Here is a 25,193-nt window from a genome sequence, read left to right as displayed (position 1 = left end):
CAGATTTTTGTTTAGTTCCAAGCTCCCAATATTTCACACTGCAGTGGAGCACTCGGGCAGACCGGGCAGCTCGGAAAGCGTCACAGCTGTGGATTTCACAAATCCCCGTAATTTTGGGCGACTCGACATATAATTGGAAACCCCTCGTGTCACCCACTGAAATAGCCAAGTTTCCGGAGTCATCGGTTGTCCTGTGCATCCCCCGCCACGATTTCCGTAAACTGTATTTTTGGTTTTATTATTATTTTATTTTCCGCTAAAATAAAATAAAAATAAAAATAAATAAAAAAGAAAATTCTCCACAGCTCGTGGCCCTATACAGTTAGGTCGTAAACGATTGTACTCTGACCTGCTAATAATAATCCATATATCCTCAATCCTCGTTGCTTTTAACCCTTCTCGTTCCTCTTCCTTGCATCCCACTTGATATTTTCCCCCCCTTTGATCTGTTATTTTACTATGACACTTTAGAGGTCCACATTCGCTCACCACGTTCGCTCTTACGCTCGCTTTCTGCTGCTACGAGAACCACGTTCGCTACGTCTTATTGGAGGAAACACGACTTATTCGATATTTTTAATACTTAATTTTCCTAAGGGCACCTTGCGCAGTAAACCCTTGATTTTCGGTCCATTTCATACGATATCCGATCTCGGTGGAGACATTCTAGGGCAAGGAGTCAGAGATTGTCCAACTGTTTTTGTCCCGACTTGCGTTTGCGCATCTTGATATCCAGAAGATCCCGGTTTGCTCGGTTCCCGGTTCAACTGTCAACTGGGATATCAGAGATCTTTTATTTTGCGAACTTCAGCTGTATACTTGCGAAGTTGAAATTCAAAACGCCTCAGTCTCACCTGTCTCGGCTGAGTACACCATACGATCCAGATTCAAGCGGCCACGCAGCTCTCTGTTTGGAAGGGTCTCAGTCTGTCAGGCAGATCAGCTCATCGGCTTAAGGTTAGTATCTCCACTCCCCCTTTGCCCACGGTCTCAGTTCTCCTGCCTTGCATACTTCCTCTTTGGGGTTTCTTTCGTCCATCTCCTTGCAGCCCGTGTCCTTCTGGCTCTGGACTATACCGGGAAATGACGAGCTTCAATGGTGAAGCCGTCGGATGGCTTCCCCGTCCCGCTATTTCCGTGTTTGTTGTTGACATTAGACTCTTCTCTACTAGTTTGATGACCCTCGGATCTTGCATATTATCCTGAAGTCGAACGTTCAGAATTTGGTCTCAGTTCTGAGCTTCTTTTCTTCTCTGATCCAGTGAGTTTCCAGGTCTATGCACCGATCCGCCTGAAAGCTCGTATACTCATTTGAGTTAGTCTGGTGCCCAACTTGCTTTGAACTTCTCTTCCCGAAACCTCAAGCGAAACCTGTTCCTCGCTACCTTTTCAACCAATTGCCTTGGACTGTCAGAATTGGCGGTGGACTTTCTGATCCTTTCAACCTACTGGATCTTGTCTTTATGAACTTCGTGGCCACTGTATCTGAGTCGATTCCTGCAGCCAGCCTTTTCTAGTCTCAGCCTTGGTTCATTGCTGGATGTTGATTCGAGGCATTTTGTTGCCCTTTTTGTGAAACTGACAGTAGCTTCATCTTTTCGCTCGTTCTGTCTCGGAGAGCACTCCATTCTCGCGTGTGCTTTCTCGACCTACAATCGTTTGGAGAATAAATTCCCAGTCATTCGCTTCAGGAGGTTCTGTCTTGTTGCACTCGCTGCAACATCTTCAAGCTGGCTTACTCGAAGACACACGGTGTTTTGGTAAGCTCAACCCTTCACTGGCTCTGGCTGCCCGCATGTTTTATCTTCTTCCAATCCCAGGCCAGGATCCTGTTTGAATCCTCTCCCGACCCATGTTCTGTACACAAGAAACCTCCCAGCTGACTTGTTTCGCTCGCAGTTCGACCCAGATTTCCAAACGCCTCTGATACTAGGGGAGTCGTTGGATCTCTCGGATTCTGAAGAGTCACAGTTTGTCGGTGCGTTTTCAGACGGCCTGTGGGCCAAGTCTGAGCCCATTCTGTCCATGTCTGCTTTTCAAAAGCCTACCGCAGGCGCCATACTAGGTAAGTTGATCGAAACACTGGACCGGACAACGTACTAAGACAACAACAGATTACGGTTCCACACGATCTTTGCATGATGCTGCCTCTTACTCGACCTACGGTCAATCGCCTTATGTGACCACCCCGTTCGTGCCCTCTCCCATGGCCGATCAAGCAAGCCAGATCTCGGACTGCGTTCCATACATGCCCAACAATGAGTACGCCAGCTCGTACGAAGAGTCTCAATCGCCCATGTTGGGCGCACGCCAGCGTCAGCTACCCGAGGTGGTGACCTACAGCCCTCAGCGAGGAGCAGAGGGAGCCAGAGTCACGGTCCAGATTCAGACCCCCTATGACCTCCATAGTTCCACATATGCGGGCTTGTATTTGGTATTCGGCACGAAGAAGTGTGAATGTATCCCGACTTTCCACGGCTTCGAGGGCTCCGTGTTCCAGTACAGACTCTCAGTCTATGCACCTGCATTCTTGTCCACTGGCTCACCATCCTTTGCTGTTCCACTGTCCGTCTCGATGGAGACACACGATGAGTCCCCCGCCACCGTCCTCCAGGTCGGCGTTTACACATACGAGCAAGTGGCTCAGTCACCACCAGTGAATTCCCGCAAGCGCAAGTTCTCCTACTCCGACAACCCCGTTGCAAGCACCAAGCGCCACAATGGAACCTCAATTAAGGTAGAGCCACACGATGGTTACCACAGCCGTTCCGTGTCCGCATCCTACTCACCTTACTTGCAGCCTCTTCCCGCTATGTCTGGCTTCGTTGCTCCCTTCCACGCTGTCTCATCCCCGCAACCCGGTTCTGCTCAATACCCCTCCGTGTCTGCCACTCCTCAGCCTGCCTTGCGTGCTCCTTCCCCTCTGACACCTGCCTGGAGCCCCAATTACCTCCCTGTTACCAGCGAGGGTCGCAACCCGGGCATGCCCATGCCCCAGCACAAGGGTTCCCAGCGTGGCAATGCCACCCCGACTTTGATCCGTACCTCTACCTTGCAGACGAGTTCAATTTCCCAGAACCCACAATTCAACCCCTACGCCATGTACCCTACCAAGGCTGTGCTCAAGCTGAATGGTGACTTGGATAGCATGGCCCAGGGCTGGTCGAAGGAGGAGCGCCACGCACAGCGTCGCCTGGTTCAATTCACTCGCTCTCAGACTGGCAGCACCATCGTGGGAGACTTCAAGGCCGTTACTCCAGAGGATCGCGCCCCCAACAGCATCTGCATCAGCTGTATCTCCTGGGAGGGAAAGAACGAGTGCTACGTTACCAGCGTGGATACCATCTACTTGCTCGAGTCTCTGGTCGCTGTGCGCTTCACTGTCGAAGAAAAGAACCGTATTCGTCGTAACTTGGAGGGTTTCCGTCCTCTGACCGTTTCCAAGGCCAAGGCCGATAGCGAAGAGTTCTTCAAGGTTATTATGGGCTTCCCAGCCCCCAAGCCTCGCAACATCGAGAAGGACGTCAAGGTCTTTCCATGGAAGATCCTCAGCTCAGCATTAAAGAAGATTATTGGGAAATACGTATGTGTCCTCACTTCTCATCCTAATTAACATTACTAACATCTTGTCTCTCCAGTCCGCAAGCTACTCCTCCACAGCCAGCGTACTCCCCAACCCAATCACTAGCTACGCCAGTCACATGGGCTCCGATTCCGGCGCCGAGTCTCACGCGATCAACTCCCCTCAATCAATCTCGGACTCCGGCGCGACAAATACTTACGCCCCAGCCATGGCCCCGACTTACTCGCAGGCCGACCAAGCAACCCCCCAGATGTCCTCGGCCCCAGATCTCCGGAACATGATTGCAGTGACACAGCCCTATACATCCGTCGGTGCCTACTCATATCCCGCCATGTGTCACCCGCAGATGGCGCAAGGCCTCCCAGCCCCAGCCCCTCGCCCGGCATGGGACATGCACGCGCTCAACACCGGTGCATCCCACACTGGCGCGCCGGCTAACGGCACCTGTTACAGCTACATGGACCCCGTGTATAACATGCACGACACGGCACATGGCCATTGATCGCCCTCGCGTGGCTGATACTGGTACTTTTTGATTGCGTTCCGTTTTCCTTTTCTTTTTTATACTTACCCCTCTGCCTTTTTGTGAAGATACGATTTTCCTTCCTGTCACTCCTTGATCACAAGCCCAGATCGCGGGTTGCAGTTACCAGAGATACAGGACAGTCTGTCTTTCCACTTGAAAAGGTGGGGAGATAGTTCTGTGTTTTTTTCTTGGTGGCTTCGCATCCTGCCCCTCATGATTTTACGTCCCTCCTTACACATAACATTTTGATGCCTGAATGCCCCACACCCATATTTGTTGCATCTTGGATTCTTGTTTTTGATCTACTTCTGTGAGGGAGACCCCTTCCTCGCATCTAGACGGTGTCTTGTTCATTCCTTACTTGGGTTTGCATATTCTTTGCCGGGCATTTATGGCTTCCCCTCCTTTTTTGATTGATTTCGATTTGAGCTTGGAGCTTTGCAAGCTTCTCTGCTGGGCTTTTGTACTACTATCTGGCATAGCACAGGCGCTGCTGTCATTCCTTTTGCATTCGCAGGATTACTTTTGGGTTGGAATTGGGATTAGATTTTGTTTGGGGTCTGTGTTTTCTGCTTCTTGGGAATATTTTGGAGAGCTGCGTCCATTATATCATGCTCCTGGCGCATTCTGGATGATGGGGATCTTCTTTGATCGGAGGGTTGGGCTGATACTTTGGAGCCCTGGCTTCACAGTTTGATGCCTTTCTCTTTCGTTCTCGGTCTCTGTCAATGGTTCTTTTTTTGGTGGATATTGGGAGTTTGATTGATACTTACACTTTTTGTTCTTGTTACTTGAGCTGAGGGCTGTTATTTACTCCTGCATTGTTTCGGCGTTTCGGGCATGGACGGTTGGACCGTTTCTCATGCTTTCCTCTTTTTTATTATTTTAATTTGACCTGGTCTCAGTTTTAGTTGTTTAATCGCAGTTGATCAGACTCTTGTCAATCTTTTCTCCTCGTTTTTTTGTATTGTTAACTTAATTCAGAGTCAATTTCGTTTTCGTATGACCCTCTGCTATTGTGATTGGTCTGTTAGATCTCCTAGTGTCCAGCGCGACACGATTGTACATATCGATCTACGTTTGTCCCTTGGCTTGCGGATTAAGCCGCTCGTATGCAAAAGTAGTACATATGAGGCTTTTCTGACTGGGTTTTGTTTCTTACAATGTGCCATCCAAGACCGACTGTATACAGAATAAACGCCGAATCGAAATCGTGTTGGATAAACCCATCAACCCGTCTAACCACTTTTTTATCCGTTCCAGTTTCCTAATTGTAAGTTCACTACAAAAGTCCACTCTTATACTCCAGTCCCTTAGTAATTTATATCCTGATGTCAAAAACTAGGATCGAGGCATCCACTCGCACATGGAAATCACCCATACTCCCTCATCTGTCATTGTACACTTCGCTCATCTGCCGCATGCTTTGGCCCTATTTAGGCTATGCGCTAAGATCAAACACGGTGATTGAGCAGAAGCGATGCAAGGTCCCCTTCCCCCCAAGCAAATTTTTTATTAATATCCAGCACATAGCCTCCCTCAATCTAATGCTACTGTATCTCCGCTGTCACTCATCCCAACACGCCCCATGTCTCAACTTGCGACTTCAGATCCCGAGGCCACACGTAACCAATAACTCCGACCTTGAGAATGCCCTGCTCTGATCCGTGATAACCCAACCACTGTCGACACAACCCTAAGAGCCTCATTCCCTTCTAGCCCCCATCCCAACCCAACCACACACTATCAACCAACCAATCCCCGAATGCTTCGGCTACTGCGGAAGTAACGCCTACCTCTTTATCCGAGCCTGGGACTGACGGCGTATCTTCTGTTTCGTCTTCAAGTAATACTGGGGCAATTGCTGGTGGTGTTGTTGGTGGCGTGGCTGGAGTCGCTATATTGATTGGGTTGATCTGGCTATTGCTTCGTCGAAGGAAACAAAACCGGAGCAGTGAAAACCTCACACCTGTTGAAGCTCCTATACAGGGAGAACCCCGTTATGCGAAGTCTAGTCAGTTTGGTGGAGAGCTCGAGGGGTCGAGGGCTGCTGTAGTAGGAGGAGAGCTTGATGGTTCCAAGGATACGATGATAGCTGAATTGCCGAATAATGCTGTGGGCTATAAATAATTTATTGGAGTAGGTGTGCAGTCTGTTGTATGTTCCAGCGTTTTATGTATACGGATTAGTCCTATTTTTGCTTTTGACTGATCTATGTGACTGTTCTATTTGCTATTATATGAGATGATAGCCGCTATTCACACCTGATTTAATATAAGACAAAAACACTTAGCTTGTATACAGCGTCCGGTCGTAACGGTCCATATATAAAGAAAGTTATGTGTCCGGAGGGTCATAGTGCGTGCACATCAGTCGTTTATTGCCCCTTGAACCGTGTCACACCACGCCAAATTCCGCGTTTTCACAACTTCCACGCACATCGTCTCCCACATTTCCACACCTTCAACCCTCAACTTCGAACACCACCACCACGTGATCTCGTTACCCTAATAACAACCATGACACCAAAGAACCCTGCCAAGAAGGCCGGCAAGGTGCCTCCAATCAAAAAGTCAACCAGAAAGCAGAAGCCTGTTGACATGGAGCTTCTCATGATGTGGACGGTCTACAAACTTGCCATTGAGCATGTTCCGGTGAGCAGAGCATGTCTACGTTATCCAAGTTCAAGCATCTAATTAAAGTACGTATTTCATCTGATAGGTCACCGATGCCAATATTGCTGCCAGACTCGGAATCAGTGAGGGTGCGGCCCGCGGCAGATGGTATTGGATCAGGTCCAAGATGGCCCCTATCGAGGCGGAGTACCAAGCCGAGCTGGGGGCCGCTGCTCCGAAAGAGAAGATGCAGGAAGGGGGTGACGACTTGGCTGAGGGCACGGATATGAATTTTGACGAGGTGGACTAAGCGCAGAATTTGAGCTATCAGGCCTTACATTGGCGCCGCAAGTGCGCCGTACAAAGAGAGAGAGCCACATGGTTGTCAATATATGACATGAATTTGACCCGAGTTTGAGCATTTGATCCGATAAGCTCTTCATTGAGAACCCAGGAGCACCCTAATTTCATTTCTTAAGTAGATTTTCATGCACCTTTGGAGTAGTAAGAGCAAGAAAGTAATGTAGATTCAACAGCAAATGAGGGAACAATCGAACTTCTATTGACGTCTAATTGGGAACAAAAAACCTCACTTCCTCCCACAAACCCAGCCTTGCCGACAGTCAAATTTCGGACGGCAGCGGTGATAAGCACCACACCGAGATTCATCGACTTCCCTGTCATAATCAGGGATAACTCGAACCGAGGAGCAATCCGATGATGTATCGTCGTATGGGGAGACATGGGAGCCGGTATCAGAATGGTAGTCCTTGTGACAACAGTCGCAGTGCCGGATCTCCGGTTCCCGGGGTGGAGTGTGTCTCCTGCAGGTACATTTGGCCTGGGGCGACTTAGTTCGGGACTTTCTAGTCGAAAGGTGGGAGCGGGTCGGCGTCGGGGTTGGAACTCGAGTGGCAGGGGTATCTTCCCAGCCGAATACCTTGCGACAGGAACAGCAGGATTGAAGTGGAGATGCTGGCAGGGGCTTGTGCGTTGGTGGGCGAAGTTCAGGCGCAGGTGATGCATGTCGGGAGTGGCATCCCGGACACAATGGTGCAGGTGGGCTAACGGGCCTCTGGCAGGTACATTGGGCTTTCTCTGCTGGCGGAGAGGGCTCCCACTGTTCCCGCTCGCGCTTCACGGACGATGTACAACAGTAATATTTTCGGACGACTCCATTTTCCGAGCCCTGGCTCATGCTTGGGCTCGGCGGAGGTGTCTGTTCATGATGCTGGTGCTGGCAACTGTAGCAAGTACATGGCTGTTTCACTGGAGGGGGAGACGGCGACCTGTTCGACGGGCATCCTTTATGGGAACACTTGGTACTGCCAGCGCAGGGCAATCTTTTGATTTGGTCGATCCAATGATGCTTGTCATCAAAAGGTTTTCCCAGCCAAAAGTCAGCATGTGGAATATCGCCGCGTCTTGATCGCTTCATCTTGAAAGCGAATGCCGACGTGAACTTTTAAAAGATAATAAAGAAAGACCTGTAGTAGATTAACAATAACAAGCTCACAATGGATCGAGTGAATTGTCTTGGAGAAAAAGACAAGTGAAGGGAAAAAGCCGGAGCGGCAGATGGTCTCCTTATAAGGGCCGATCTGTACAGATGAAGCGAACACCCCTATCAATTGGGCCTGAAACATCCTGTGCGATTTGAGTAACAAGCAAAAGCATTGTAGTCGGTGTTGAAGGGAGAAATCCCGGTCGATCAAACCGATGTAACCTGCAGACATTTCCCACAAAGCGAGACAGAGTGGTCCAGCCCTATAGACAGGCACAGAGAATGGGATTCTTATCCCAACCAGAGTCTAGCCCGAATCTCAAAACACAACGTTGAGTTAAGACAAGGGCTTGGCCCATAGCAGAGGGTTGAAAGGGATGCCCATATGCATAAGAACCTTTGTTAGGGAAGCTGAAAGAGGCCAGGACCTTTTCGAAAGCAGCTGAGCTCCCAATCAGAAGAGGTACGTGGTTGTAAATATGATACACGTCTATCCTGGTGTTGCCACGACGCTGCTTGCGTCAAGCCACCTACTGCATAGTTCCTATCAATAACTTATAGCTTTTGGCTTGCAGAACAACCAGGAATCAGGCTTTCACTCAAACTGTGTTCAGCATTCTCTTTCACACTCTTCTTTCAAGTAAAATTCGTTTGTTTGCCCTGAAGTGCGGAGGGAGGTAGAGCGTACATCGGCCTCAGTGGGCAAACACAATGTTTTGTGTGTATCGAATACCTGGGGCTCTAAGGGTAACGTTGGTTCTGCCAATACATTGTAATCTTCCAAACACCGCCCAATCACGCGCCTCCAGCCCACCCCTTACCGTGTATTTACCTCAGTGCGCCTAATGCCACGCACACCGCTTAATCATTTTTGCTCCAAACTTCCCAAAATCGAAACTCGGTCTCTCTCTTCACCTTGAATCTGGCCGCTTTCTGCATTCCCTCAGCTCTTCTCTATTTCATTTGACTAGCTTCTAGCTGTCATTCCCCAATCTCAATCTTCACTCCTTGTGTCTTGCGACTCTGTCCGTTCGCATCACACATTCTCGAAACCCGCCACAAGTCTCGCGACAAACTGTCTCATCGGTTATTTCGTGGGGGATCAACATCCGACCAGAATAACTCATCTACCATAATGCCTACACCACTTCCATCGAGTTTCGCTTCGGCCGCCGCCGGCAACACCCAGGACCCCAATCGGAGAGGGGATGGGACTAGCGGAGAATGGTATGCAAACATTGCCCTGTCTTCCCCCTATTGCTGGTGGCTCAACAGGCTTGCACTGGTGCTATTGCTTGCTCATGCTGGTCAATGTCCTAAGCTCCATACGCTTGATGCTAACCTATGTCCAGGTCTCGAAACCGCATGAACGGAGCTACGCAGACCTTCCGCCGTCCTTCTGTTGCTACCAACCCTTCCCACCCGCGGGACAGTAGCCAGCCTGCATCTGCCTCGACACCTACGGCCGGCGGAGCGTACATCCCCCCACACATGAGCTCAAACACCTCTAGCATTGCACGGAATGGCGACTCTCGGTATTCGAAGGAGCAGCTTCTAGAGCTGTATAAGTCGCAGCGGGAGCAGGGATCCTTGAGCAAGAACGTGGAGGAATACTTCGTGGCCGACTGGGATCCGCACACTTCGTCAGCTTCTTCAAATGGCGCGTGGGGGAAGCGGGACGACCACAAACCCAGCTCCGCGGGGCCTGAAGTGTGCTGGGATCATGGTGGCCAGGTAGAACCTCTTGGGCTTGCTGTTATGTCGGATAGCGAGAAGGAGGTTCGATTATCCTTTTTACTGGTCTCTGTGAGTTATTGTACTGACATTCTATAGCTATTCGCCGCCTCGGTCAATTCCCCTCTGAAGCCCCCACCTACGAACGCCCAGAAGGAAAACGTTGTCCCCGGAACTGGTCGCAAGTCTTCCGTTTCCTATCCCCAGGGTCACATCAATAACTACAATACTTCCTCTCCTACTGCTGGCCGCCCAGGCCCTCGACGCCGGGAGACTGGTGAATCGATTGGAAATCCCATGTCTCCCACCGGTTCCAACTCCCGTTTCTTCCGCGACGACGCCAACACTTCTACCCCTCCCCCGGCTCTTTTGCGTCGCAAGACCGATTTCCGAGAACCCACCGCGAACGAGAAGCCGAAGGACGCTCGGGATGAACCATCTTCTCCTTTCAGCACCCTGAAGCGGAGCTCGACCAATCCCCTGAATACGGCTGTGAGTGGACCGAGCTCCCCTTGGGGTTCGGTCTCACAAAGTGCTAATTTCTCCCCTATGGGAGCCTTTGGGGCTTTCTCGCTTGGCTCGAACGCAAACACCCCCACAACCGAAAAGAAACCAGGTTACGGAAGTCTCCGCGGAGAAAGTAGGTTCAAGGGTTTGCTGTCGAAGGATAGCTCCGAGGATATGGCCGGTTCCGCCAGGGAGAAGCCTATGAGCAATCTCGAACGCCTTGCTGAAAATGATAGCGATGGCCGCTCCCAGTCGCCCTGGGGAGATGCCGTCAAGACGCGTGTCAACCGCAGCGAGACTAATCCATTTGACGAGCCTCGCAGCGGAAGCGCTGCTCTTGGTGGATCTCAGGATGTCGAGGGTCCCCCTCAGTCTGATCTCGGCTTCGGCGCGTTCGGCATGACCTCTAGCATCCCAGGACTCCGAGAGTTGATGCAAAGCCAGGAGAACTCGCGGAACCCTACCCCCAGCTTGCTTCAGGGCCACGAACCAACTAGTCCGACCAACACCAATCCTTACCAGAGCCCGCATGGTGATCGCCATGGTGATCGGGCGGACACTGAGGATGTCGACACTGATGGATCGGATATCCAGCAGGCCCAGCATCCTGGACTGAGCGGCCTTCGCGACTCCTCTAACCCCTTCGGATCGATGAGACGTGTTGGTTCCGGAATGGATTTGCCCGCCGTGGACCGCAGCCAAAACTCGAGTGTTAATGCCAACCGCACTTTCTCTGGCCTTGGTGGTCTTGGTGGACTGTCCGGGCTGGGTGCAGCTTCGACCTGGTCGTCTGGCGCTGCTGTCGGTACACCCCCTCGTGAGCGTTCTGCCTTTGCAGGTGGTTTCGGCGATCCTATCTTCGGCTCCATGGGTGATCTTCAGTCTCCCAACATGAGTACCCTTGGCGGAGGCGGTCTCTTCAGCCCGCATGCTGGCATTTCCGGTACTGGAAGCATCGGTCGGTCAAGCAAACTGGGTGCCCTGTTCTCATCTATGCAGGATGAGAGCCGACCGGACTCTGTTGGTTTGGAAGGATCGATCGACCAAGGTGACAAGGCGGGGCAGGCAACAGGCTCGACACCTGCCTCCCAGACCCCTGTCTCGGCTGTTGGCTCGATTCCCAACTTGGCTGGTCACGATTCCAGTCAAACTCCTGGCTCAACTATTCCTGCTTCTCAGCAGCGTACCATGGTCATGCCGGATAGAATGCGCTGGATCTACCGTGATCCTCAGGGTAACATCCAGGGTCCCTGGACTGGACTTGAGATGCATGATTGGTTCAAGGCTGGATTCTTCAGTCCCGATCTGCAAATCAAGAAGCTTGAAGATACCGAGTTTGAGCCTCTGGCCCAGCTCGTCCGTCGCATTGGGAACTCACGAGAGCCATTCCTCGTCCCCCAGATCGGCCTTCCCCACGGCCCTGAGCCCACCGTCGCCCAATGGACTAATACCACCGCCGGCTCCGCCCAGCCTCCCTTCCCTGGCAGTTTCCCCAGCTTCGGCACTACCTTGACTGCCGAACAGCAAAATGCTCTTGAGCGCCGCAAGCAGGAGGAGCAGTACCTGATGGCTCGCCAGAAGGAGCACCTCGCTCAGCAGCAGGCCATCATGAAGCAGATGGCACCCCCTGGCGCCCCATCTTCTTCTATGCAACCCCCGCTGCAGCACCAGTCTAGCGCCCACAGCCTGCACAGCCAGCCAAGCTTCGGAAGCATCACATCTCCCGTTGGCTACCAGCCATCCCCCATCCAGGCTCCCATGCAGCAGTCGTCTCAGGGAATTCCTGGATTCTTCGATGGTGCACCGATCAGACAGGGTGGTTTGCCCGGATCTGGAATGCTAGGCACCGACCTTGTCGGCGGCCAGGACCAGCTCCCAGCTCTGCTTGATCGTCTGAGCGTCGGCCGCCAGGATCCTTTCGCCTTTGGCAGCGCTGGCTCCTTCCGCCAGCCCGACAATTTCCTCCACTCTCAGCAAGTTTCTTCCATGCTCCAGGACCGCGCTCAGCTTCAACAAGAACAGGAGGACTTCGACAAGGCCAATGAGGATGATCCTTTCGACCAGCAAGCTCGCGAGGAGAGACTCCGTCAGTTCCATGCTCTCCGCGCCCAGGAAGGCGAGTTGGGTATGCGCACTGCCGATGGCTTGCCTACTCACCCTGCCGCTGCTTCCCAGCAGCTCGAATCAGAGGTTGCCGCCGACATGGAGGAGGCAGCCAAGCAGCTGTCCGATTCTGTTACTGGCGCCGAGCCTCTCACTCTCTCCCAGCAGGTTCAGAAGGCTGCTTCCGCCCAACGCCAGCAGCAGGAACATGAGCAGAACCACGCCCCTGCTGAGTCGGTCTGGGGCAAGGTTGACAGTGCTATGCCCCAGCCCTTCCCTCCCCCACCCTCTGCCTCTCCCCTTCCCGCGCCTACTGCCCAGCGCAACCGTCAGAACGTAGCCGAGTCTCTGGCTACTGGCTCTCGTTCGCAGACCCAAACTCCAGTTGACGCTGCTCCTACCTCCGTGGCACCATGGGCCAAGGAAGCCAATGACCTGCCCAAGGGCCCTTCGCTGAAGGAAATCCAGGAAGCCGAGGCTCGCACTGCCGCTCAACGTGAGGAGGTTGCTGCCGCTGCTCGTCGTGCCCAGTTCCTCGCCGAACAAGAACGTCTGAGCCAACAGCAGGCACAGGCCGCTCCTGGTCTTCCCTCTTCCGCCAACTGGGCTAGCGCTGGATCCCCAGCTACTCCTGCCTCGACCGGCTCCCCATGGTCCAACAAGGCCCAGCCCGCACCTACCGGCAACACTGGCAAGAAGACCCTGGCTCAGATTCAGAAGGAGGAAGAGGCCCGCAAGAACCGCGCGGCTGCTGCTGCTGCCGCGGCCATGGCCGCCACCCCCAGCCCTCCTGCTCCCCCCTCTGCTGGCAAACGTTACGCCGATCTTGCTAGCAAGGGCCCTGCTTCTACCGCCCCGGCCGCTCCCACTCCTTCCGGTGCCTGGACCACCGTCGGTGCCAGTGGCAAGGTCAAGGGTGCGCCCTCTGTGCCTCTGGGGCCTCGCTCAACCAGCGGAACAGCCCCGATCTCGCCCGTCATTGCCAAGCCCCGCCCTGCTACCGCTGCTCGTACTGTGACGGTTGGCAGCGTCCCACAGTCCAACCCCAACCAGGCCGTTGAAGAGTTCACCAAGTGGGCCACTCTCGCTCTGGGCAAGGGGCTGAACAGCAACATCAATGGTGAGTCCATCTCTACATAACATTTAGTCCAATATGTCTTCTCTGCATACTAACATTTAATCCCTAGTTGACGATTTTGTCCAGCAACTCCTCTTCCTCCCTGCCGAGGCCGAGATCATCTCCGACTCCGTCTACGCCAACTCGCAGACCCTCGACGGCCGTCGCTTCTCCGAGGAATTCATCCGCCGCCGCAAGCTCGCCGACAAGGGCATTGTCGAGTCCGTCTCCCCCGGTGCTTTTGGTGAACAGAAGAGCGGTGGTGGCTGGAGCGAGGTTGCTAAGAAGGGCTCCGCTGCTACTGTTGCTGCTGCTGCTCAGCGTGAGGAAGAGAGCGCTAGTGCTGCTTTCAAGGTTGTCGCTCCCCGCAAGAAGGGTAAGCGGTAATGGTGTGCATCATTCCTGATTTAGCCTGTATGCATTGCATTGTTTCGTCTTGGCGGTTCCTTAGTTAGCTACGGATCTGTCGTTTCCATTTATTTGGAGATATGCGCGCTCATCTTTGTCAATTGCCTTTGCGCGTCCGTGTATCAATAGCATACTTCACACTTGTTATGTTGCATTCAATCCGTAGAAGCCTATAGATCTGTGTAAAGTAACTTTCCCCCTGGGATCAGATCTGTAGGGTTTTTGAGTAAGCCAAACTACCTCATTTGTAGCCAGCTCGGTGCCTGAGTGTCAAGTTTTCTTCCATATGACTTCTTGTCAGGCATCTAGAGGCAATTGTATGTGTCATAGTTTTCCATTATAGGAGCATAGCCCTTCGAGACAGCAGTCTCGTGGTTCACTAGCGAATAAAGCGGCTTGAGACCGGGCAATGCATGGCAAAGGGGGCATCAGCAGATCTGAACTGGGAGAACGGCAGCTATGATACACGCAGATTAACTTATAGACCACTCTAAGACGATTTATACATTGCAATTCAAACCTACCTAGTATAGTACATACCTGAAGAGAAAGATTACACAAAGTCCATTCGCCAGCTTACTCCAATTCCTTCATTCTATTGTTTGCTACCAAGCTTAAATTAACTCCTATTACCGCAGCAAACATCAGGTATTGTGTCATGTGCCCCTCTAGGCAAGGAAGCTGCATATGCTGTGCTAGATTTTGGAGTCATGCAGCCCAGATTACGCTATACAACGTGCTTGTTTGCATTGAGTTGAGGAGCTGAGAATGCGGAGGAAGTATATCGCCTAGAAGCTATCGTAGGGACTTAGACCTCGTGAATGGATGGATATCATCCATTTATCTAGACTCGGTTCGAACTATAAACACTACATGCGTTGCAAGTATTGTGTTTTTTGTGGATGTTGAATTGCAAGTGTTGAACTAAGTAAATGCTAAATTCGTCGATAATCGTAATGCAGTCCCACCCATTTCTACATGAGACTTTCCTAAACAAATGAATAAAATAAAAGAGATCAAAATAATTTCAATAAATCATCAATCATTCCAGCCCTGCGTGTGGGATATCCATGAGGAAGAATAATCGATCTCGTCAGACCGGACTCTGCAGTGCGACTCGCCTTTGCTTCAGAGGCCCATACAAAAAGAATCGTTTGAGTCCCATCCAGGGTGTATTGATTGGGCTATCTGTCCCCGTATACAAGAATAGATCGTAGATCCAACCCCCGAAGGTGCAGCCGAGTATTGGTGCAACCATTGGGACCTGAACGGTCTGAATTAGCAAAAACATCAACATACCCCAGAGCACCGAGGGGACTGGGAATGAAGAATACATACCCAAAAGTAATAGCCACCTGCTGCCCACACCTCATGTCCATACCCAAGCATATAGGATACCAACCTAGGGCCAAAGTCCCGCGCCAGGTTAATCGCATACCCAGTCTCCCACCCGAAACAAGCACCGATACCAAAAACAACGAAGAATAGAGCAAGAGGAATCGACGTTCCAGCGCCTAGGTTCCCCTCATCTTTCAGCGCGAAGATCATGAACATCAATATCGCGCTGGCGAGGAACTCGGAGAAGAATTGGCCTGTCTTTGTCATGAATTCTGCGGGGTATGTACAGAAGATGCCGGCTGTTGCTGTAGTCGAGTAGCCTGGCACAGTGCGGATATGGGCTCCGCCTTCGTAGGCGTTGATGGCTGATTTATAGTTTCCGTATACAATTGCTGAGCCGCACATCGCGCCGAGGATTTGGGCTAGGACGTAGATTGGTAGTTTGCGCCAGGGGAAGCCGCGGAAGATGCAGTTTGTGAATGTTACCGCTGGGTTGATGTGGCTGCCGGATGCGCCGCTGGCGTATACTCCCAACATGACGCCGAGGCTAGGTAGATTTTGTTAGAATCGGATAAAGCATAGGGCCACGAGACGGATGGAAAGGAAAGGAAGGATAGGTGGCTTACCCCCATCCCCAAGAGATAGATTGGTAGTCACCCTTCTGGCCATGACTGAGCAGCACCTGCGCTACAACCCCATCACCGAACAAGGTGAGGATCAACGTCCCAAAGAACTCTGAGAACGCATCACGGCCGTACTCCCTGACCCGAGACCAGAGCAGCGGCCGAGTATAAGGACTCTCAATCTCTGGGTTGATATGATGGATAGAAGTCTCGTTTTTACCACCCAAACACAAAGACCCACAGCCACTATCATGACTATCCGAAGAAAGAGTCTCACGGTGAACTTTCGACATCGTATCAACCTCAATCTCCTTCCAGGAAGCCATAGACGCAGAAAAGAAGGGGGGCGTCCTCCAGAGCGGGATTGGTTTCGACTTGATATAGTACGACAACCGCGGGGGCAATACACGTTCCCTGTGTGTAGGGGGGTATAGTTGTCTTCCGGTATATCAACGTAGTCAGAATCAGGTCCGCACAGTGTAACCCCTACTCTTCTCAATTCTCAAACCTTGCGCTGCTTCTTGTACAAGGCCCCGTCGGTTCGATTGGCTGACACACGGTCCTTGTCCTGATGGCGTGTGGTGTGTGCGTGTCTGGTCCTGCTGTTTCCGGTGATATCTTTCAGGATCTGGGGGCGTGCAAGCTTGCAGGGGAGATACTAGCTGGGGTCAAATCCGGACAGACTCGGAATTGGTCAAGTAAAGACATCTTTCTATTGAGTGGGCTGGGCTGGCCATTGTATTCTGCTGTTGTTGTTTTTTGTTTCCCCTTTCTAGTCAGAGAGGTCAAATTGTGACAGCGCATCTGTGGCCATGGTTTTTCTTTTTCTTCTTTCCCTGAATCCGTTTGTAGAAATTGTCCGTTTGGCTTGGGCTGGCGGGAAACACCGTCTGGTTCCGGTTGGATTGTTCCTGTTCTTTGGAGATATCCACGTTGAGCGATGCTGCTCTCGTGTCATTCCCGCTGACCGGTATCTGCCATCCTGTCCCTTTAGGAGAAGCTTCCATTTCTTCTGTTACTCATCGTCAACCCGTCGGGTGCCAGACCTCACGCAGTCCTGATTGCAATTTTCTAGAATGCCCTAATTGTGTCACTTAGGCGGTGACCTTAACAGTAGGAGACATTCGTAGGGTAGTATTGCCCTTTATCGCTTGTCGTCGGCAGTGGCACTCTTGACGGTTGTCCGTGTGACCATCTGCCAGGTATGTGTAGTGTCAGCGAGGCCGGGGTTGGCCGGATTTGACTCTTTCTGTAGAGTGTGGTGGTAGAAATGATGTCTTGTCCTCGTGTCATCGGATACTATCAAGCAGGCCATGGACTGAATTATAATGCCGTGAAGTTGCAGTTTGGGCTAAAGTCGGGAGATGTAGTTGGGAAGTGTTGAGAAGTCTGAGATATTGAGGTCAGTGCGCCGATCTGACACTTCCACTTCTCAGAGAAGTGCTGATCTTCCCCACAAATATGCAGAGTTGTGGAGTTGCAAGGTTGATCCTTGAGTTAATCTGTTGATCTGTTGGTCTCTTTGTCTTTGTCTCTTTGTGTCTGAAGAAGAACTGTATACTTTGAATCCCAACAGTCAGCTCGAGGGGAAGCCAATCGCAATCTCCCTTTTGACCAGGATATTCCCACCAATCCCTCTTGTTTCCCCGTTCAATTTCCTCGAATCAGACATTCATATTAAGCTGCGAGTATTACTTGTGACCCCGTGGGGAGTCGCTTCTTTCTTTTTATTTTCTTGTATTCAAATCCCGTTTACCTCTTTTTTCCCTTCTCATAGACCCTTACATACTGCATAACCACGCAATCATGCAGTCCGCGGAGATATTCGTGGGCTCGATTGACCAAGGCACAACAAGCACCAGATTCCTCATCTTCAATCGCGACGGCGAGCCAGTAGCCTCGCACCAAGTCGAGTTTAGCCAGATATATCCACACCCAGGGTTAGCCAAACCCACCCTTAGATAAACCCTTATAAACTAACGTATCCAAGCTGGCACGAACACGATCCCCTCGAATTAATAACCTCAGTAGAAATCTGCATCGAAGCCGCAGTACGAAAATTCGAATCTGCAGGCCACAACCGCAACACCATAAAAAGCATCGGAATAACCAACCAGCGCGAAACAACCATCGTCTGGGACCACGAGACCGGCGAACCCCTCTACAACGGCATTGTCTGGACAGACACACGCTCGCAAGCTATCGTCGCAGAACTAAAGCAGAAACCCGGCGCAGCACAGCTCCAAGCAATATGCGGTCTCCCGCTGTCAACCTACTCATCCGCGACGAAGCTGCTCTGGATGGTGGCGCATGTCCCGAAAGTGCGGGATGCATTTGATCGTGGGACATTGGCGTTTGGGACTGTCGATGCTTGGCTCGTGTACCGTTTGAATGGCGGCGCGGCGGCTAACGTCTTTGTCTCGGATTCGACAAACGCTTCGCGGACTATGTTTGTTAACCTTGAGACGCTGCGGTATGATGAGTCTTTGCTTGATTTCTTTGGGATTCGGGGGAGGGTTCATTTGCCGAGAATTGTGCCTTCTTCTGATAGGGAGGCGTATGGGGTTGTTGCTTCCGGGGTTTTGGCGGGTGTTCATATTATGGGCTGTCTTGGGGATCAGTCTGCTGCTCTTGTTGGACAGAAGGGGTTTTCTCCGGGTATGGCGAAGAACACCTATGGAACTGGGTGTTTTCTTTTGTACAATGTTGGTGACAGGCCTGTTTTTTCGACTCATGGGTTGTTGGCCACTGTGGCCTATCACTTTGGTGGAAAACCTGTCTATGCTCTTGAGGGGAGCATTGCCGTTGCAGGTTCTGGGATCAAATTCCTGCAGAATAACCTGGACTTCTTCAGTGAATCGAAAGAGGTCAATGACCTGGCCAGCTCGGTGAAAGATAATGGCGGATGTGTGTTTGTCACTGCTTTCAGTGGACTATTCGCACCATACTGGATTGACGATGCCAAAGGGACCATATGTGAGCTGTTGTCGAATTATCTACTTACAATACCAGTATCTAACAGACTAAACAGTCGGAATCACCCAATACACCCTAAAAGGCCACATCGCACGTGCAACCCTGGAAGCAACATGCTTCCAGACCAAAGCCATCCTCGACGCAATGGAGCAAGACAGTGGTCACACCCTCTCCGAGTTGGCTGTAGATGGAGGCATGAGCAACTCCGACTTGGCAATGCAGGTGCGTATGGCTTGCCAGGGCATCTTTCTTTCCACAAATAATTAACCTGGTTTCAATTCAGACCCAAGCAGATCTCATCTCCATTCCAGTCTACCGTCCTAAGATGCGCGAGACCACTGCTCTCGGTGCAGCCATTGCAGCCGGTCTCGCCGTCGGCATGTGGCGCAATTTCGCCGAGCTGCGCGATATCAATCGTGCTGGTGGTACGGTCTTCGAACCTCAGGTTACGCGCGAAGAGAGTTCTATCAAGCTGGGGGTATGGGAGAAGGCTGTTCAGATGAGTAGAGGGTGGGTTGGACCTGGAAGTTCTCGAGAAGAAGCCGAGGGAGGAAAGAACAGTGCGACTTTGGTGCCAGTTAAGGGGAGCCGAGATGTCCAGACAGTCAGTCCATATCACTCCTCGTTTGTGGATAAAGGCAACACGAATATGGATCATCGTGGACTATCTAAGTCAGGTTATTCCCCCGTCTACTCAACCCTGGATGGAGGAAATACAACCCTGGAGACGCATTATCTGTCTAAACAAGTGGTTCCACTGCGCGCGAAATCAGATACGGACAAGGCTCCTGGTGTTACTACGACTGTTCAAGAGATAACCCAGACTTCCATGGGCGAGATCAAACTCCCATCTTTGAAGACGCCACTGGTTAGTTTCTTGAGTGATATGTCAGACCCAGACGAGGAGGATTTGTACCTGGAGCTGCGGAAGGTGGAAATTTTACAGAGACTCAAGGCACTGCGAAAGTCCAAGGTGAATTACTATTGATTTTGTCCTGGGGTTTGTTCTATTGGCTGGGAAGGGAAAGGGGATATCTCGCATTCGGTGTTTGCAGAACGAGATGGTATGGACATAGCTTCAATTTTGATATCAATACAATGAAGGGAGGTCTTAACTTGCAAACCGCTATCTGGATAACATAGGAGCAAATCTTGCATTAACTTATATAAACATTGTTTTCAGTATTGGAGGATTCTGGGGGCACTGAAGCATTAGACACTCTCTACAAGAAAGCCTCTAAGTGAGTATACCGTTTCATCCATTGTTTTCGTCCTGCTTTGGTCTCTCTTTTCTCGCCTCTTTTTCGCCCGTTTTCGAGTGCCTCGGGTTATAGTTGCTTAAAGATAGTAGGGGTGTGAAAGGGCTTATGGCTTATGCCTGTAGCGAGCTCCTCTGCATTCTGGATATCTTCACTGACTCAAGTTAATCGTTAATAGCAAATCATAAAATTCCACCCAAAGCCCTACTCCTTAGAAGCACGCGCCACCTCCTCTCCTTCCTTAAGGAAAACACAATTCAGTTCCGAGCCAGGACTAAGTGTAACTTCAAACCTAAGCACAGGATCCTCAACCTTCTCTTTCCCATTAACAGGCAACGCAATAATCCGCTCATAAGCCTGCAGAATTCGAATAAGAGTATACCCCATCTCGATAGTCGCAAACTGCTGCCCAATACAAATCCGCGGACCCCCATTGAAAGGAATGAAATGCCACGGCTTCGGCTGCCAATTTGAAACCCACCGCTCGGGAATCCACTTCGCGGGATCGAAGTAGTTCTGCGAGTCTGGCCCGTCATACAGATCCGGGTCGCGCTGCATCAGCATCGTCGAGTAGATAATGCGGGAGTTGGCGCGCACGCCTACTGGTGCTGTTCCGTCTGGCCCGCCGCCGCGTGGGAGGGTCGTGTCGCGGAGTGAGTAGCGGACGTTGAATGGGACGACTGGGTAGACTCGCATTGTCTCATGGAGGACTGCGTTGAGATATTTCATTTCCTTTAGATCGGTGTAGGTGGGCTTTTGGCTCTTGGCGCCTACGCCTAGGCGTTCGCGGATTTCCTGACGGAGTTTGGTGACGACTTCTGGGTTGCGGGATAGTTCGAAGAGGCAGAAAGATAGGGTTCCAGCGGTTGTGTCTCGGCCGGCTAGAAGGACGGCTACGAGTTGGTCTCGCAGGACTCGTGGGTCACGGGTGAATCGGGCGAGGGCATCTAGGAAGGTCTCGCGCTTTGAGAGCTTTTTGTCTAGCTCGTCGGTGGAGAGGGACAGTACGGTTTCAATGTAGGGCTGGATGAAGTCATCCATTATCTTGAGGTTCTTGCGGAACTCCGCGCGTGACATGGCGAAGCTGAAGACTCTGCAGGTTGGGGTGGGACAGTTAGATTGGGTTTTGTATTACCTCCAATAGCATCTGGTACTGGCATCGCACAAGATCAGGAGAGTTGCTTACCCGAAGCGGAAAAGCTCCGCTTGACGTTGCTGCACATATCTGAATGCCTCGGCGAAGCGAGTGGCCGGGTTCTCGAGGCTGTCTGTGCCCTGCCCGAGGAGGTAGTCGGTTGCTGCATCGAGGGTGAACCGGAAGAAGAGCGAGCCGACGTCCACAACCTTGCTGCTGCTGGGAGAGTGGCTGCCACCAAGGAGCGGGATGAGTTTCTGAACGTGCTTCTCGAAGATTTCTGTGTCGACGATACGCTCGCGAGCGAACATGGGCCGGATGAGTTGCCGGGAGCGAGACCATAGCTCTCCGTCTGTGGCGAAGATGCTGTCACCGAGGAACTCCTTCCAGTCCTTGTGGAATGGCTCGCCCTTGCCGTAATCGGCGAACTGACTGGTGAGAAGAGCTTTGATGTTCTCAGGATCTTTGGTCATGATGGCACGGGTCGAGATACCGGCATCCAGCTCGGCGGTTTTCACATTGGCCTGTCCACCTGCAGTCATGATGGTTTGATCCCAGAACTCAAGATCGCGATTTACCAGGTTAGCCTGTTGGCCTTTGTAGATGAAGTCGAGGGCATATGGAAGGCGAAACTGGATCTTTGGAGCTCTGGCACCAAGACGAGAGATTTGCGCAGCGGCTTGCACCTTGCGGAATACGCAAAAGGCGACGAACAGCCCCAGAAGCCACAGTGATGCCCGGCCAGGGGACGTCCCAGAGAGGAGCTCTTCAATCATGGCGCCGTATTGGTCTTAAAAGCTTGAATGTGCGTAAGACGTTGGGATCAAGATATCAAAAGTAACGAAGAGATTTATAGCCCAAATTAGAACCAGACCGGTCACAACGAAACTACAGTAGAATCAATCGGACTCCCATCTCTCCGAATGCCCAGAAAATGCGAAATCGCCGAGTCCGAAAAGAGAGTAGATTGGCTCTTTTCAGACGTCCTTGCGAGCCCCGCTTTATAGTATGACTTCATTTCGGTCACCCGGTCCTTTTTTTATACGACATTCATATTGTAACATGCCTTGGATTGGTCTGTTAGTCGTCTTGATGCCTATTTTATCTGCCTAAACCCCGGATCTCCGCGTGTACCCACCCTTGGGTGTTCGGGTTTCACGCTGAATTCCGATAATCTGGGGAAACTGTGGTGGCTGACACCTCGGCAGTGTTGCATATGATTCCGAGCCCTGCAAAGATCAACATATACTTAGATGTCTTCTGGTTGGTCCGTCAGCAGCCACTCAAGCACGAGACTATATACGGCTTAGGGCTATAATGCCTTGTCTTAGTCTCCGATGCCTGCTTGGCACTACATAGGCATGAGTGAACACCGTGTTATAGTTCTACATGTTCTGTGTTCTAGTTTGGTCCAAGACAATATCAATAGCACATTTGAAATCTTCATTATTCAACTTGTTCATCTTATTCACAATGAAGGTGGCTATTGATGAACAAACAATAGCTTGTTTGGTCCCCTCGATATTTCTGTCTTTCGTCAATCATTTGTTTCAACTACAATCCCTCTCTCTTTACTCAGATCATTAGTCCCGACATCTCAGAAACAAAATTTCACTCGGAGAAGAGATCCAACTCAAAACAAGATCAAACGCCAGCTGATGCCGTTTTGATCTGTTTTCTTTCCCCTCACCGCCCGGTCATCTACATCACGTGACTGGCATACATTTTGGTCTCGCGTCTTTAGCCTCACTCCATCTGCTTGTCAAAGTCCACCTCCTTCTACCAGTTCCATTTTCTGGCTTGCGCAACGCCCAGAACTTCATCTACCGATCCCGACCGTCCTTTTCCACTTTTTTTCGTGATAACCGCTTGATCAGTCGCTCTGAGTCAATCCGAAACGCCTCTATCGGGTGGCGCAAACCCGTTCTTTTATCACGTTCTTGTCCTTGCGACCTCCCACTAAACCGTCACTTCCTCGCTACCCTACAAATAACCTTCATCATGCTGCCTCAGATTACCTTGGAGTCGCCTCTCGCGCAGGCAGTCGCAAGTGCCATCCAGCCGAAGCTAGTCGAGATGGGCTGGAGCGATGGCCAAGAATCGCCATTGGTTGAATACATCGTTCTCATGCTCGTCAACGGAAAATCCCAAGAGCAAATTGCCACTGAACTGTCCAACGACTTCCTAGGCCTCGATGAAGGCGACACCGCTGCTCTCGAATTTTCGCGATGGCTGTTCTCACAGGTTGAGATGCTTAACCAGCAAATCAACGGAGGCGCCCCTTCGAACAACGTCAACATGAATCAGCCGATTCCTTCACAAATGGGACACAACCCCGAAGCTCAGTCATTTATTCCCTCGTTCGGAGAGGAGACCAACGGCCAGGATGCTGAGATGGGAGATGCAGGAAATGAGTTCATGTATGTTAACCCTCGCAATTTGTTGAGACTGCAAAGCTGACTAGATCCATCGCATAGTCCCACCGGACCTAAGGCGATGCGCAACGGACGCGGCGGCAAAGGACGAATGCTCAACCAGATCAACCGAAGCCTAGATCGTGGCTCGGACGCAGCTCTGCACCGTGTGCGCGGACAAGGCCAAGGCAATGGGCGCATCGGCGGTAACAACCGAGGCATGAAAGGATATCAGAATGGTCGCGGTGGCCGGAACATGGGCGGCATGGGAATGCCCGGCAACATGGGCCAAGGCCCTATGATGCAGATGTCACCTGAAAACCAGATGCAGCTTATGTCCATGCTAGAAGAACAAGCGCGCGTGATGTCTCAGTTAATGCCTGGTTTCGTTCCCCCCGCCGTCAACCCTGCTTTCCAGAGTGGTTCGCAGCATGGTCGTTCGCTCTTTGATCGGGTCGAGCGCGGTCACCGTGGAGGAAACCGCGGAGGAAACCGTGGGTACAACAAGCCCAAGACCACCAACGGAGGCGATGTCGACATGGATGCGGAGCAGGACGAAAGCAACCCGAACAGCATTTGCCGCTTCAATCTTCGATGCACGCGTCAAGATTGCCCATTCGCACACCAGTCTCCAGCCGCCCCTGAAGGCACTTCTCTGGACCCTTCCGATGTCTGCTCATTTGGCGCAGCTTGCAAGAACAAGAAGTGCACCGGACGTCACCCTTCACCAGCGGTCCGCTCCGCCCACCAGGCAGAGGCCATGTGCCGATTCTTCCCGCATTGCACCAATCCCAACTGTCACTTTAAGCATCCCAGCATGCCTGTCTGCCGCAACGGAGCCGACTGCAAGACGGAAGGTTGCAAGTTCACACACATCGAAACTGCTTGCAAGTTCAACCCATGTCTCAACCCCAACTGCACCTACAAGCACGCTGAAGGCCAGCGAGGTGCTTTCACCGACAAGGTGTGGACTCCGCGCTCTGGTGAACATGTGAGCGAACGCAAATTTGTGGGCGACGTTGACGGCCCTGAAGAATTGATCAAGCCCGAGAACCAAGAGGGTACTCAAAGCCAGGAGCTTACCGCATGACTCCGCCTGACATGACCGAAGAATCCAAATCCAAAATAGGGCCAAGGCCCGTTTTCCAAATCCAACAATACCATGTACAATCCAATCTGCTGTGAATGAGGAACGGCAAGGGAGGGCGTTGATACTCATGAATTTGCTTGTTTGCCCCAGATGTCTTTTTTTTTACTCTTCTTTCTTTCCGTACATAGATATCCCTTTTGATCTTTCAAAAAAGAATAATCTGAAAGCGATCAATATCGCTAAATATACTGCTTAACACCT

The 25,193-nt window shown here is 51.5% G+C and overlaps 7 protein-coding genes across 7 annotated transcripts; 5 read left to right on the top strand and 2 right to left on the bottom strand.

Annotated features, from left to right (window-relative positions):
• Positions 1-1,795: 1,795 nt before the first annotated feature.
• Positions 1,796-4,085, top strand: medA (transcriptional regulator medA; the record flags this gene model as incomplete). Its single annotated transcript, XM_022633378.1, has 4 exons — positions 1,796-1,831; positions 1,900-2,065; positions 2,115-3,583; positions 3,639-4,085. 4 exons carry the CDS (start codon positions 1,796-1,798, stop codon positions 4,083-4,085), a joined length of 2,118 nt encoding a protein of 705 aa, XP_022487004.1.
• A 2,543-nt stretch (positions 4,086-6,628) lies between these two features.
• PENARI_c013G03925 (uncharacterized protein) lies at positions 6,629-7,034 on the top strand (the record flags this gene model as incomplete). Its single annotated transcript, XM_022633180.1, has 2 exons — positions 6,629-6,763; positions 6,831-7,034. The coding sequence occupies 2 exons, from the start codon at positions 6,629-6,631 to the stop codon at positions 7,032-7,034; spliced, it is 339 nt and encodes a 112-aa protein (XP_022486796.1).
• A 2,329-nt stretch (positions 7,035-9,363) lies between these two features.
• On the top strand, positions 9,364-14,076 carry PENARI_c013G09061 (uncharacterized protein; the record flags this gene model as incomplete). The annotated part of the gene is made up of 4 exons (XM_022633305.1): positions 9,364-9,455; positions 9,581-10,007; positions 10,062-13,692; positions 13,760-14,076. The coding sequence occupies 4 exons, from the start codon at positions 9,364-9,366 to the stop codon at positions 14,074-14,076; spliced, it is 4,467 nt and encodes a 1,488-aa protein (XP_022486770.1).
• A 1,114-nt stretch (positions 14,077-15,190) lies between these two features.
• PENARI_c013G03569 (MIP/aquaporin family protein) lies at positions 15,191-16,384 on the bottom strand (the record flags this gene model as incomplete). The annotated part of the gene is made up of 3 exons (XM_022633173.1): positions 15,191-15,361; positions 15,436-15,982; positions 16,062-16,384. The coding sequence occupies 3 exons, from the start codon at positions 16,382-16,384 to the stop codon at positions 15,191-15,193; spliced, it is 1,041 nt and encodes a 346-aa protein (XP_022486971.1).
• Positions 16,385-17,864: 1,480 nt separating this feature from the next.
• On the top strand, positions 17,865-20,022 carry PENARI_c013G10853 (glycerol kinase; the record flags this gene model as incomplete). Its single annotated transcript, XM_022633348.1, has 4 exons — positions 17,865-17,998; positions 18,049-19,034; positions 19,090-19,256; positions 19,318-20,022. 4 exons carry the CDS (start codon positions 17,865-17,867, stop codon positions 20,020-20,022), a joined length of 1,992 nt encoding a protein of 663 aa, XP_022486831.1.
• Positions 20,023-20,497: 475 nt separating this feature from the next.
• On the bottom strand, positions 20,498-22,204 carry PENARI_c013G11881 (cytochrome P450; the record flags this gene model as incomplete). The annotated part of the gene is made up of 2 exons (XM_022633373.1): positions 20,498-21,386; positions 21,480-22,204. 2 exons carry the CDS (start codon positions 22,202-22,204, stop codon positions 20,498-20,500), a joined length of 1,614 nt encoding a protein of 537 aa, XP_022487055.1.
• Positions 22,205-23,429: 1,225 nt separating this feature from the next.
• PENARI_c013G05460 (mRNA-binding protein NAB2) lies at positions 23,430-24,932 on the top strand (the record flags this gene model as incomplete). Its single annotated transcript, XM_022633219.1, has 2 exons — positions 23,430-23,848; positions 23,906-24,932. The coding sequence occupies 2 exons, from the start codon at positions 23,430-23,432 to the stop codon at positions 24,930-24,932; spliced, it is 1,446 nt and encodes a 481-aa protein (XP_022486889.1).
• Positions 24,933-25,193: the final 261 nt, after the last annotated feature.

This window comes from Penicillium arizonense, assembly GCF_001773325.1.
Source record: "Penicillium arizonense strain CBS 141311 chromosome Unknown PENARI_contig013, whole genome shotgun sequence".
NCBI classification, from domain to species: Eukaryota; Fungi; Ascomycota; class Eurotiomycetes; order Eurotiales; family Aspergillaceae; genus Penicillium; species Penicillium arizonense.
Note: the sequence above shows the minus strand (reverse complement) of the source record. Positions and strands in the feature narration are given on the sequence as shown.